Consider the following 15,321-nt stretch of genomic DNA (forward strand, 5'->3'; position numbering starts at 1 on the left):
GAACATAATTTTATTTCCTTATCCTATTTTCCGTAAGAGCCCCAGGTGGTGTAAGACCTGTTAAATATACGACGCGTTTAATTTGTTCCCCGTCTCATCGCTAATGCTACAATATTTATTGCCATCCCCTTTTCAAATTAAGTTTCCTTAACATTTACATTTTTTAATAAATGTTTATTATTGGAAATAAATTACCTATTTACGTATATAATTTACTTATTAATACCTCGTAATCATAAAAGTTATTCGTAATTATACGTTAAACTAGCTGTCGTCTGCGACATCGTCCGTGCGGAATGAAGAAAAAGCTAAACGACGTGGCCTGTGTGTTCTTCCAGATTATGTCTACATCTGTGCCAAATTTCATCAAGATCCGTTGAGCCGTTCCGGAGATACCTTCAAACAAACATCCATCCATCCAAACATTGGCATTTATAATATTAGTATATTATATTTTATAAAAATTTCAATACAAAAAAAAACTACAGGATGTTTTGTATAAATTATACGTATGTATATTTTACATCTTTCAAATTTACTATAACAAAGACGTTATACAGGGTGTCAGTTTTTACTGTTCGCTAACTCGAAGTTTGAGAGTTGTGTTGCTTAACGTATTGACTGGCAGACATACACAAATTTATTGCATTAGTCAAATAGTTCATTTTGTAGTCGTGTTTAGAAATACTTATAGTTTCTACTAATATAAAAGTCACTTACTAAAGTCCGTACTTAATCGTTGAGTCCCTTATTATCAGACTTTATGACTAAAACTAAACAATACTTTGAGAAACTTCGTCTCCAATATAAAGATTAGAATAATGTATTTCCCTTTCATGTAATCACTTTCTATTCAAGACTACAATATACCAAAGTAACAGAATTATTTGAAATTATTTTTCATGCGTGAAAAAATTTTAAACCAACATAACACAACTGCTTTTAGTTACGTCTATTTACGCATGCTTGATGTTTATGCAGTAAATATCTATTATCGACGATCTTACTAATATTATAAATGCGAATGTTTAGATGGATGTTTGTTTGTAGGTATCTTCAGAACGGCTGAACAGATCTTATAGGATATAGAACATGGAAAGAACTCATAGGGTACTAGTTAAGTTTTTTTTTAATTCCACGCGGACGGAGTCGCGAGCGACAGCTAGTGAGTAACAATTACTAGTGCAGCAAAGCATCTATATTGTTATTTTACTTTATGGCAAATAATGATAAATCTGATCCAGTGGTAAAAGTATTATAGTTCTTAAGCGCCCCCTATCAATGTCAAAAAGAAACAAGATCCTTGTGTCGTTTTGTCTGCCCCAGTATATATTTTCTTTATATTAAATGTCAACGGACAATTTCGTTCCATTTTGATGTTGTCCAGCCGCTAGTCTAATGGGAATACAAACTTTGTAGTGACAGATTCATTCGTCATTCGATTCCCTGGAGCGTCAGTTGACTAGCTTGTTATTTCTTTTAATTATTACAATGCTGTCGTAACAATTTTTGTCACCGTGAAACATTAGTGAAATATTTGTGCAAACATCTATTGATATGCGTCTGAATTTCTTTGAAAGAAAAAATGCTAATAAAATTATTTTTTACGCAATGGCCGTTAACGATTCATAGACAAGTAAATTTATTTAAAAACTACACATCGCAATCGTAGTAAGAATCCCATTTATTTCAAACTTTTTTCGTCAAAAACTACATAGTTTTTCGAGATGTCCTTAAGCTATACACGAATGCTGTCAGTGTGGCGACGGCCACTAGAATGTCATGCAGCCCTAATCCATTTACCGCCTTGAATGGTTTCCTTCGCATCGATAATTCCCAATCGATTCAAATGATCACTTTCTCACAACAATTCATCTCATTTCAAAAGACAAGTAACAATAAAACATTTACTGTTCACATATAATTCCTTATCTAAAAACTTTAGACCAAGATCGGATACAGTGGTACAGACTCCAGCAACAACATCTGTTGTACAAGACAGGCGTCAAGTGAATTTCGCGTGCCTAATTCTAGTCTTCTTTCCCTTCCCATGCTTTCTTATAAGAAATTAATAGGGAGGACACACAGGAAGGGAAAATATTCTCGTCGAATATGTGCGTCTCCATCTCCGTGGATTAAAATTAGGCAACGCATCTACAATTGCGGATAACCATGGGCAGCGGTCGCTTCGTCGTTTCGATGGATTCTGGTGGAGGCTTGCTCGTTAGCCATCATATAATAAGGTCTGATACAATCAACTATTCTTTGGATGACCGGGAACTATAATAAAGGGTGTTTTATTTGCAAGATGACAGTACGATTTAGTTCTTAATTAGTTTAATTATTAGGACTAATATTTTCGTTATAATTTGAATATTTAATAAGTTCTATCCGTATAGGTTTCCAACGATATCATATAACGATTCACTAATTTAGATGAAACCTCACCAAATATGTAATTAAATAAGCCGCACGTCGTAGCTGCCGGCTTACGGCGGATTGGACGGCAGTAAAATTGATATGGCCCACTAATGGATTAAAAACAGACGAAGTGTGCGACTGACTTGAACCAATACTGACTGTTTTCATTTCTTAAAAGCATAGACAGGTAGAGATTGCTATATATTTGGTTGTATAACATCATTTGATATAGTTAATATAGAGCAAGGGTTCTCAAACTTTTTAACAACGGAGCCCTTTTAAAAGGCAAAATATTTGACGGAACCCAAAATTTTAGGTTCTTAATTATGCTAGTATCAAATTAAATCCCTTGGTAAACCAATTCAAGGACTAAAGTATGATATATATATAAAATATTGGAATGTCTGTATGTAATAATAATAAAAAATCATGATGAATTATTAATTTTTCCGTGAGTTTGACGGTATGGTAGCTGATAGACGCGGGCATATTATAGGCTATTTTTTTCTGCGCTGACAAAGTCTCGGGCGACCGTTAGTTAAGAAGTTCTTTGAAGCAACACACTAAAGAGAAAGCTGAATTAGGTCAGTGCCATTTATCTCTGACATAATCAATTAGGATGCATCTGTTTGTCTGTCAATGACGTCACGTCAGTCGAGTGCGCATAGCGCTCTGCGAACTGACGAAGGAAACATAAAATTCAAATTGACATTTTATAACCTGCATCAACCTTGAATACGATTTGACGAATAACAGCTATAAATATTTACGATAATTGTTAGCCTTGATATTAAGATAAATGTTTTTTTTTTCTAATATTAATTTACTATTTTATAAAAATATTAGTTTCCGGCTTAAATAATCTTTAACTTATTTAACGCTTTTAACTTACTCGTAGGTTATTAATTTTTACATTTTACTTCTTATTGTTAAAAAAAATTCTTGACCACACATGGACCTTTAAGAAATCAATAACAATCTTACTAATATTATAAATGCGAAAGTTAAGATGGATGGATGGACGTTTGTTTGAAGGTATCTCCAGAACGGTTGCATGGCTCTAGTTGAAATTTTGCAAAGATGTAGATTACTAATATACTTATTTTAAATTATGAGCGGACGGAGTCACGGGCGACTGCTAGTTTTTTATATACTCAGCGTCAAAAGCAAGTAGTGCACTTCTTAAATATCATTTTCTTTATGTAAATTTAATTATATAAAATTATTATATAGTATTTAAATGAACGTTTAGAATTACATGAACATACGTCCATTATGAATAATAAAAAGCGTATAATTTAAAGAGAAAACAGTTATAGTTGTGGCTCGTTAGCGCCGCGTCACTCTGGTCATTCTGGTTATAATTATACAGCCGCTAGCCAGTCGTTAACAAAACGTTTATAATTGTTCCATTCATATCTGCATTGACCTTAAACCGTTTTAAACTTGACTAAACCATACTCTACTTTAAATATTTACAGTCGCCCGCGACACCGACCGCGTGGTATTAAAAAAAACTTAATTTGTAGCGTATGTGTTCTTCAAGATTGTTCTGCATCTATGCCAAATTTCACCGAGAGCTGTTCAGCCGTTTCGGAGATACGATCGATATAGATCTATCCATCTAAATATTTACGCGGCGGTACGATTATCCCAGCTCGTTTATTAAATTATAAGGAAAGGCGCTATGGGATTGACATGTCCGATAAGGATAAAAATACAAAAAAAAAATATATAAATAGTAAGTAGTAGTAGTAACAAAATTTATAACAATTATTTTAAGAAAGTATTATGGTACGTTGCTTGTAGGATAAAAATTGAATCTAAACAATCGATAACTCAATTGAGAACGCGGCTTATAACGGCTTCGAATAGGCGATGGCACCCAAAGTGTGGGTCGAGTCACCAAATTGCCCCGCGCCTCCCCACTGACTATAAGGAAGCGAGTTCACTTCCGTCGATTGGAGTGAATCATTCACGACTCTACTCCGACCTAGAGCACTATGATCTAGATATTATCTGTTGAATTATAGTCTTTCTAGTAATGTTCATAGAAAGTAATGAAAATATAACTATTATTATAAATGCGCATCTTTAGGTGCATTGATGTTTGTTTGAAGGTATCTCCAAAACGGCTGCATGGATCTTGATGAAATTTGCCATACATATAGAACATAGTATAGAAGGACACATAAGCTACTAATTAGATTTTTAATTCCGTGCGAACGGAATCGCTGGCGACAGCTAGTATGTGAATAAATTTCATAAAATTAAGAATATCCAGAAGTAAATAAAATCATCACAGGTTTAAAATTAGATAAAGATTTTAAAATGATGAAAGCTATTATCCAATTAGCAAAAAAGTAAATGCTTTTATGTCTATTAAATAAATAATAAACAAAATTGCAAACCAAACGTAATTTCCGTCAAACATGCGTGAATAACATCATTGTACCGTGTAATTCTTTCCAAAAGGATAAAAAAACTGATTTATTAGTCGTCTAAGTATGCATTATGGTTTCCATTGTCTTATCCGACACGATATCTGACGGTCCCGGTTGACCTTGCCCTTTTGACCTATGTTACGTAACCTGTTTCATTCGAGCACCCGGCGACGGTTCGGATGTCCGAAATTGGACTTACTTTTATTGGCTTCGTAAGACATTTCTCATTTCAAATACTGATAGAGTTTAGTAATTTTTTTTTTGGTTTCATTGAATTTTGTATAATCCTAGAGACGTTAAATACTTACATGCATTAAAATCACATCGTTAATACTAATTTCTTTTCACTTTGTAAACTTATGTTACTTATTATCTGTCCTAATTGGCTTTAATAATTTATATTAGTTTATAAAAACAATTTTAATCATTTGGCTTTATACTTAGTTGCAGTTTGAATTTGTATAGATTTAAACGTATTAAAAAATGCATCCAGTAAAAAAATCGACATGATATAAAATGGAAAATTTTCGTATCAACACTAATTAAATCTTCCCGAGCCATTGATCTGTAGTTATTTATTACAATTAACGTATCGTGGTAGAATGGAGACGTTTTGATTCCGTAGATAGCTTTGGTATGTGCCGATCTTAATTACGGACAGACGGACACTTTCTTTTTATGGAACGTGTTGTGATGCTGTTTAGTTTGAGACATGTCACACGGCATACAGTAATCACAAGAGACATATTTTATGTAACTGACAAGAATCAAGTGACATAAAATTACACTTTGATATTATAACATGACTGTACTACTTAATTTGGTTACGTGAAATATTGATTTTTTATGACTGCGGTTGTTTTTTTTATTTCATAAGATGGCAAACGAGCGAGCGGCAACCTGAAATCGCAGATATAGTCAGGATTGAACAACATCCAATCCGGAAATAATAACGAAGTAACGGCCCGAGCCGAGGTTCCTGAGGGAGCCCTCGAGCTTAGTTACTCTTAAAACGAGGTTTAGGCTAAGTGCCATCTGCGCTCGGCGACCTCAAGCCCGGTGAAGCTGTAAATGCCTCCTCAAGGCAAACAGTGGCAATCAGTCACAATAAAATAAAAAAAAAGACTGAACAATTCCTCTTGCTTATAGAGGTTTCTCGCTTATCCAGTTCTCGTCTATCCAGGTTTTATTTATTATTGTTTTATGTTACATTATTTGGTTCTATATTTTTGATACCGAAACATTTTGCATATCATGATGTGTTTTTTTTGCAAAAATATTTTATAAATTGCATCATATCATTCGTATTGCGATCATAAATGAAATTATTGCTATTTATTACACCTTTATTAATATAATAGCTGATAAGATTATATTACTTCAAAGATGACATAAAACAATAAAGAAATATACAATAGTAGCCATTTTCATTTGTTTGTTGTCCTAATTTTAAGATAAAGCTATCTAGAACACTAGAAATATCAGAATTGTAATTTTAAACACTATAACAATGATATCTTTAAGATTATATTCCCAGTTTGGTCATCGTATCTCCGGAGTCATCCACATTTAGAGACGTAGCTATTTTGAGCAAGTTCTTGAGAAGTGATACAGTGTTGTTAACTGATCAAACGTGTTATTGAAGCTGATATTAATTACTTTAACTGTTCTATATTTTAATCATTTTAAAAATAAAATTACTTATCTATTTTCAGCCAGTTATAAACATGCTTGGAATTTCCTTTATGGGTTCTTCAAGACGTCAAGACAAGACTTTCTTGTCTTAAAACGTTATTACTATTTCAATAAGCGTAGTTGCTAACAATTAGTACTTTTTATAAGATACGAGCTGTCGGCCGCGACTCCGTTTGTACGGAATTAAAAAAAAACATAGTTGCCTATGTGTTCTTCCAAACTATGTTCTATATGTATGTCAAATTTAATCGAGAATCGTTCAACCGTTCTGGACATACTCTTCAAACAGACATCAATCTAAACATTCGCATTTATAATATTAGTATAATTTAAAATAATCATGTTTTCTGGTAGAGTCTAATATTAACGTGCGATGAAATGGTTGATGTAAATTTAAACTATAAATAAATTAAAAACAATATTTAGGTTTTTTTAAGGTTAGGCTCTAGTAGTCTCACTATGTTACTGTCATTATAAAATATGTTATCGTATAAACTGTTATGTAAAGTGTGTATAGTGTCAAATTGGTTGTATACTGTAGGGATGCTATGCAGTTTTTAAATAAATAAATGTTAGTTATCTAAATGAAACTAGATTACATCTAAGAGTTATTGATAAGACTATGTTGTGAGATCAAGTGAGTAATTGCCAACTGGACATCACAACAGGATCAGGCCATGCGCTCAGGTGATTGCATCGGACGATGTGCGCTTGCGCAGTATCTAGTCATTACAAATATGTGCATAAACAAAATAATTGAATTGTGGATTTTGAATGGGGCAAACAATTGACTGAACTACAAATCTGTATATCTTTATATATATAATTCTTCTGTGAGTGTGTATGTCACTGAACTTTTCTCAAACGACTGGACCGATTTGGATGAATTTTTTTGTGTGTGTTCAAGGGGATCTGGGAATGGTTGAGATTCACAATTTTGTCCGCTGGACAATGTTTTTTTTTATGAATTTTTAATTTATTAAATATATATATATATATATATATTTATATATGGCATTTTGCTGTTTATTATTTTCGCAAAAAATCGAGAACTGCTGAACGGATTTATCTTATCTTGGTCTTGAAATATTCGTGGAGGTCTAGGGAAGGTGTAAAAGAGAAATTCGAATTATTACCGAGAACCAGCCCATTTCTTTTTCCCACATAAAGATTTTCTAAATAAAACGTAGAGTCAATTTGAAATGAAATTGTTATACCGTTGACGTTATTAATTCCGTGCAGACGAAGTCGCGGGTAAAAGCTATAATAGTATCTCTATAAAAATGTCTATGGCAACTGTTTCTTACGTCATTATAAGCATAGCAACATAAAGAGAAAGTATACTTCAGATAAAGGTCGTTGAACGACTTGGACAATTGTACTCTTTATTTTACGTTTGTAAATGCATTTGGAACAATTGAATAGGCGATATATCATTGTGTATACTCCTACATATTTATGCGAATGTTTAGATGGATGTTTGTTAAAAGGTGAAGAAAGGGTGTATGGATCTCTATGAAATTTGTCATAGATGTAACGTAGTCTGGAAGAACACATAGGTTACTAATTAAGTTTTTTTTTGTAATCTCGCGCACACGGTGTCACGAGTTATACCTAGTATCAATAATTATAAAGAGTAAAGATTTGATTGTTTGCATTGAATAGACTCCGAAACTACTGAACCGATTTGAAAATTTCTTTAACTGTTGGGAAACTACAGCTATTCTCAAATGACGTGGTTATTATTATTACAAGATTTTTAATCGCGTACGTAAGCGAATACTAGTTGTATATACAATTGGTTGAAAACCAATTTACTCTCCTTTAAACAGATATGTTAGTGAAAGTTGTATTGAAACTAAACAAGACGATATAAAAACATTCAAATAGACAAGTTGCGTTTATAGCGCGCGCTATATTTTTCAAGTTTTTTTTCCGATAACAATGTTTGTTGCAGACAGCGAGCTACCCTTTCACTTTTCTAATGTAGAAATGAAATCTATTTACGTCTATGCCCTTATGAACGTGTTATAAGCAGTACATAGAAAGTTATGGAACCAAATTATTTGATTATGCTATATTTTACTCATTTATGCAATTTTATTGTATTTAATTTCTTTTGCTGTATTATCATTTTACTACGTATCCTAAATCAATAATTGTCATAATTAAAACGAATCCCTAGTGCCATCGTTTCATCATCAGCTCACTTTACGTTACCACTGAGGTGCTCAGAGCCTACCTTAAGTCCTAGCTTAACCCATAGGTGACACAGAATTCCATGGTATATTTTCCGTGAAAAAATTGTTGCTATTACGAATATTTCCAAATATTATAATATCAAAATCCTAAAATTTGACGTGCGATAGAGTTCCCTATATCCCATAGATTATGAAGGATCACCTAAATTAAAATCGATTCTCCCGTGCTATTGGAGCGTGAAGCCGTAATCTGATATTACATCCTACCCCCTCCCCCCACCCCATCCGGTGTACGACCTTTACGAAGGGCTTCAAAATGTACCCCCATCAGAATTATGTAATTGTAAAATTGTGCCAGAGTTATTACCAAGATTTACAACAATAATACACTTGTTATTTCAAATACAATCATCCTGGAGCCTGCGACTCCGTCCGCGTGAATTTAATAAAAAAAAACTTAATTAGTTACCTATGTGTTCTTCCAAATTATGTTCTACATCTATACCTATCAGCAACATCCATCCAAACATTCGCGTTTAAAATATGAGTAAGATATCTGCAAGATATAGGAAGAAAGAAGTGCTTGCATCAAATCGTTGCATCATGTCGTTTAAAATTATCTGTTCTTATATACGAAAAACGATTATTTGTAGTCGCACATATCTTTAAATGTCACGAGCAAGTAAAATACTGGTTTCTAACTAATAAATGTCTAACGTAAATATTTGCAAAAAAACTATATTTGCAATCAATTGCTCAACGTAATAAAAATGAGGACATTCGGATTCGAAGAATCATCATTACATCGTCAGATTCGAGTACAAATAAAATCATTTGTTTTTGCATTTACCGCACATGGCTTATCAATATTAATATGTCTTAAGATAACATCAGGCGATCCCCTATCATTAGCGCCGTTATAAAAATTACGATATTATTCGCAAATCCAAGGCCAAAGTTGCCTGAATGCAATGTCACCCCCCAAGTTTACAGTAACTCTGAAAATAACCTATAAAACACACATACAGACTTCACGCACACACACATGTTAACGTATCCGAAGTTAACAATAAGTAAAAAATCTGACGCAGATATATTCGTCTCTGCCTTTCTCGTTACGTTTTGTATTTTCATCTCTTTCGCTTTGTGTTTCAGTAGCTAAATTCAGTGACAAAGATTTGTAGTTGTTGCATTAAAAGTTAATCTTCCATCTTACTAATATTATCAACGCGACTGTTAAATTGGAAGGATGTTCGTTTGAAAGTATCTCCAGAACAGCGGCATGGATCTCGCTGAAATTTGTCATAGATGTAGAACATAATCTGGAAGAGCACATACGCTACAATTTTTTTTTAATTCCGCACGAACAATGTCGTGGGACAGTTAGTCTTCAATAAAGATGTTACCATTTGTACCAGCCAGAGTGTCCTTTATTTGAAAAGATAACAAATAAAACCTCTTTCATAAAACATATCTAGATTGTTATGTTTTCTAATATACTGGCTATTTATATCGAAGTATTATACTTTATAAAAATTCCTAGAAAACCTGCTGGCTCAGTAAGGTACACTTGACCGGATATTTGCGATCTATAGTCGCGTAAATAGATTACAAGAACAATCCAATTTATATGTTCTGTACTGTTTTTAATATTACAATGTATGATAAGCACTTAATAAAAATGCATTGCTGTGGGCCCAAGGAGACATCCTTGCGATATCCCAACATTTAAAACTTGCTAACTAACGTGACGCAGAGACCCGAAGTGAGCCTTGTCCTCCGACAACAAGTCTCCACTTTTTCCGATCCCTCGCCGTTGCAACCAAGTCCTAGACATGTGACTCGAAGATATATAATAAGTCTTAATTAAGATTAAACATGACTCGGCATCTCTTTACTATTCGTTTTCCGTAGATCTTATCTCGTAAATAAAGAAATTATTTACCATAGTACACAATCAAATCACACAATGGTATCACAAACAGTTTTAAAAGCGATAAATAAAAAAAAATAAGTTGTTAAATTAATTTGTCAGGATTACTTGGCCTTCAAATATTAAGTAAGCAATTATTCGTGGTTAATTTTACGTAAAAACGTTGAAGTTTTTTATTGGCTCAAATGACACTTCATCAGTAGCCAAAAACTAAACATAAACGATGTACCACGGGTGGTTGATTATATGTATTCCATCTAAACCGTGTAATATGTCGAAACTGTCAATGCATGATTAGTCGAAGCGTTATTCAATTGTTTAAAATTAATAATTTGATTGCCCTTTTAAATAAGGAATGTTAGAACAAATCCATTTTTTTTCAGTACGACTACTATTAGCTTCAGTTGACAATTGTTTTGTTTCATGTTCATTATTAACTAGCTGTCGAACGCGACTCCGTTCGCGCGGAATGAAAAAAAAAACTGTTATATTAGCCTATGTGTTTTCCCAGGCTATGTTCTATATCTATGCCAAATATCATCGCTATCCGTTCAGCCGTTCTGGAGATACCTTCAAAGATCTCATCTATCCATCCAACCATCCAAACATTCGCATTTATAATATCAGTAAGAATATACAAATACGAATGTTTAGATGGATGAATGTTTGTTTGAATGTATCTCCAGAACAGCTGCCTGGATCTTGTTGAAATTTGCTATAAATGTAAAACATAGCCAAGAAGAACACTTAGGCCATTTATTAAGTTTTTTATATTACCGTGCAGACGAAGTCGCTGGTGACAGCTAGTATAATTATAAAAATAACTGACGATCTGAAGATAACAAATGCAATCATGTTTAAGATCCAACATCCATCGATGAGGTATGCGCTTTCGCCTTCCTCTCGTGTTAATAGATTCATTCTGACCGAATACCGTAACAATATAAGAAAATGTTGATAATTCCTAAAATCTATAACTCTAGATTTCGCTTGGAATAAAAAAAATAAGAAGCATCTTCGTCTTAATACTTATTCTAGGTTTAAATATTTCTTTCAGCAGTTGTAAATGGTAACTAACCATATACCCTTCCAAACTTTCCTATTTATTCTTCATAAGACTAGTTATCCAGCCAGGCTTCGTTTAGTAAGTTGGCCAAGCATCTCAATGCTTTTGTCTCTTTGTAGTGTCGGCTTAGTATGTTCTCTTGAATATTTCTCTATTAGCGATCCTTCTGAATTCACTTTCGTATCATTTAGGTACTTCTTCTTTTTACTAAATCTGTATACTTTCAGAAAAATAATATAGCTATAAGTTTTCTCAGAAAATGCTAATATTTCAATCTCATTTCCAAACAGAATCTGAAGTAATTTGTAATTCCAATGTTCCGAGAAATGTTTCAGAAATGGATTGTTTATTCAGAAATATAAATTACTTTTCTACGAAGATTCAAATGAAGGTAAAAATGATCTAACGCTTCTAAAGAGCATGGTGATGTACTCAAATCTATCTACAAAGAAATCCATACTAAGTTTTTATTTTTAGTTCTCTTTTCTATATTCTCATTGCGAATTATCTCATCTCTTAAGCAACATAGCTCTAGTTGCTTTGTCACCTTTATAATTAGTTAGAAAACATCGTGTGCTGTTGTGTGCAAATTCACACCTATTATATGCGATTCCTTCGTCTCTATTACGTAATCAGAATTAACAACATCGTGAATCATTGAAACTAGTACGTGATAGATAATCAAGCGATCGTTCGATTTATCGATGATAATTTTTTTCTGACATGTTTTCGGTAGCATTTTTTATGTATTAACTTAAATTCTGTGTTATTGGAAATTACTATGTTGTCATTATCGATGGAGCAATTTCCAGTATTTCCTTCTCTTGTGCCATCCTCTTTACTTCTTGATACTACACAACGACCATCTTTTGTTCTGTTCCATTTACTTATGTTCTTTGTCTTCCTTTGTTTTCTCTTCCAATGTGGTTTAGATGAATTTCAGAAATGTCTGACTTTTATTTGGTTAAGTGTAAGAGTCCCAATCGTTACGTTGATAAAGGTATTTTGTAATAATGTAAGTTAATTTTGCTAGTCTTAGCCCTGCAATTAATTGAACCGGGAATTATACTTAGTTCAATATTTTTTACTAAATTACTGTATAACCGAAATATTTTAGTGTCAATTAATTTAAAATTGTCACAAAGCCAATTTCCGTTTTAAATTTTAATATTCGAATGACCTTTTATAAAATAGAAGTATGTTTAAAATCGCTATTGTAATGAATGCAGTTCATACGTAAATCTTCGAAAAAAAATGTCCCACGAACTAAAAAAAAATTATCCGCAGTCGTTTTAAATAATTTTAGTAAAATCTATTACATTTTTGCATAATGCATTCATCTTTGTATTATTCTGTTTGATTTTTAAGTTCTTTGCAACGCATCGAGATATTTTTAACTGCAGTTAAAACCGAGACATGCGCTAGCGCGTCCTGTTTTGACACTAAAAACAAGATGGCGTCCTTGAATACGAAAAACGGTTGCTTCACTGCGAATGTTTACTGTTATTTTATTGATCCCCGAATAAACTGACGAAAGTTTTTGCAATGTTTACGATTTTATTTAGTTAATTAACATTTTTAATGTCTCACAGTTCTATAGGAGATTTTTATAATAATAATATAGGTAAATAGGTTATATGGTAGACTGGGTGTTGCCATTTCAAATAATTGCAAAGAGTATTGTATTTAATGTTTCTAGGTCAACTTTGTTTTTAATTTTAATAACAATAGAGTAAATAGTGTATTATTTTATTTTTTATTCTTTTATTAAGGTGAGTAAAACAAAAAAGGTTTGTATATCGGAAACAATCCTTAAAATATTAAGGAATTTTTAAATATTTCTTTTACTTATAGTAATTTACAGTCAAAATAATAAAATTGATTTTATCACTAAAAAAGGAATTAAATTATTCATATTACTAAATTACTACTTTGTTTGATGTATTTTTTTTAAATATTACTCTGTTTCATTAAAAGTTTGAAAAGTGTAAGTCGAAAATCCTTTGACATTGTGTTGTCCTCTAAAGTTTGCTTTCCTTAAATATCCTTTGCCATCAGTTTTATGCATTACGTGTGAGCAAATATGTATTTTTATCTTGCATAACCAAACAACTAGCGTTGTAAAAAACGAGCCGGCATTTTTATGTGTTGATTCATTACACACATTAAACAGTTGTGATGCGTTGTGTATCATCTCGCAGCCTTGACCTCAACTTTGCAAAAAATATTTGTTTATTTTGATTAATATATTATCGAATACTTTCGTTTTTTAAACTGTCCACTTATTAGGAGGTTATTCTTTATTCAAATCAAGTATATTACCGTTCGACTAGAGACATATTTGTAGTTGGGATACGTGACATCGACCTGAGGGGCAATGCGACGGCGTACGGTGGAGTTTTATTTGTCGCATTGCCGACGGCTCCGGCGGCACGGGCAGCGTTCTGATTGCACTGCCTGATAGGAGATGGCACGACCGGGGAGTGTGACGTCATCTGACGCATTATGATCGATGCTCACATTTGACAACACACCCTTCTTTGCTCGTCATCAAAATAATTGTGCGAACACAAATATATTGATTGGAAAAATTAGAAAAACAATTAAATATAGTGTCTTTTTGCATGTCATTGTTCCAATTCGATAATTTTGGCAATAGTATTTCCATTTCAGGGGCTCGCTCGTGCGCGGAGTAATAAAAAAGGTTCATACAATTATTCAATCAATTCAACATGCCGGTCGGCCTCAGAAAAAAACTGAGCACCACGTCACGGATGACGTAACGAGAAACACACCACGCCGCCGGCGATCAGTACAGAAGGCACTTTGATATTTAATGTTGTGATCATTTCACCGAGCTCTAAACTACACTACGACACAAACAAATTGACAAGTAAACGATCGAGATAATAACTATTTTGTAGGAAGATTAAAACAACAATCGCAACAAACTTTCCCACGTTAGAATCACAATCACCGCGGAGAAAGTGTGTTGTGACGGCGAGCTCGGGAGCAGTGCGGCGCGCCGGCGACGGAGTGTGCCCATCTGACAGGTGTCAGCCGGCGTGCAGCGGCCGGCGCCTTACCTTTGACGAGGCGCTGCAGAATAATCTCCTTGTGCTCATGCGTGTGCGGCTCGCCGATGACGGCCAGCAGGTAGCATCCCGTAAGAGGACTCGGCGGGGGCGCGGAGGCCGACACCTCAGTCCCGAGGGACAAGGACCGGTCCTCGTCGTGGTCCATCGCCGAGCACGGCGCCGGCGCGACTGCCGACGTTTCGCCCAGGGGTAGCGCTCACACGACCGCTCCGGACGAACACTCCGCTCGGAATGGTTTCAGAGACGACGGGGCCGGCGGGTGCGCGCGCCGCGCCGCATCGACCGGCCGCGCTGCGCGGCACGCAGACGCGCAGGCGTCGCCCGCCGCCCCCGCCCGAGCCCCTAGCCCGGTCCGAGCCTCCCTGCTTTTCAGCCCCGAAGACTCCCCTATTTGCGGAACAGTGACGGAAGGTAGTCGGGGCGTATACGGCGACGAATGTCGGGCGCGCGGCGCACACGTGAT

At 34.4% G+C, this 15,321-nt stretch overlaps 1 protein-coding gene across 1 annotated transcript in view; it reads right to left on the reverse strand.

The window, feature by feature from the left end:
• LOC106122352 (microtubule-associated protein futsch) overlaps positions 1–15,077 on the reverse strand; it is a 105,069-nt gene extending 89,992 nt beyond the window's left edge. The window contains exon 1 of the mRNA XM_013318292.1: positions 14,847–15,077. Within this exon, the coding sequence (XP_013173746.1) occupies positions 14,847–15,003 (157 nt within the window). The 5' untranslated portion in view covers positions 15,004–15,077. The remainder of the gene's footprint in view (positions 1–14,846) is intronic.
• Positions 15,078–15,321: the final 244 nt, after the last annotated feature.

The sequence above is a fragment of the Papilio xuthus genome, unplaced genomic scaffold, assembly GCF_000836235.2.
Source record: "Papilio xuthus unplaced genomic scaffold, Pxut_1.1 DF826923.1, whole genome shotgun sequence".
NCBI classification, from domain to species: domain Eukaryota; kingdom Metazoa; phylum Arthropoda; class Insecta; order Lepidoptera; family Papilionidae; genus Papilio; species Papilio xuthus.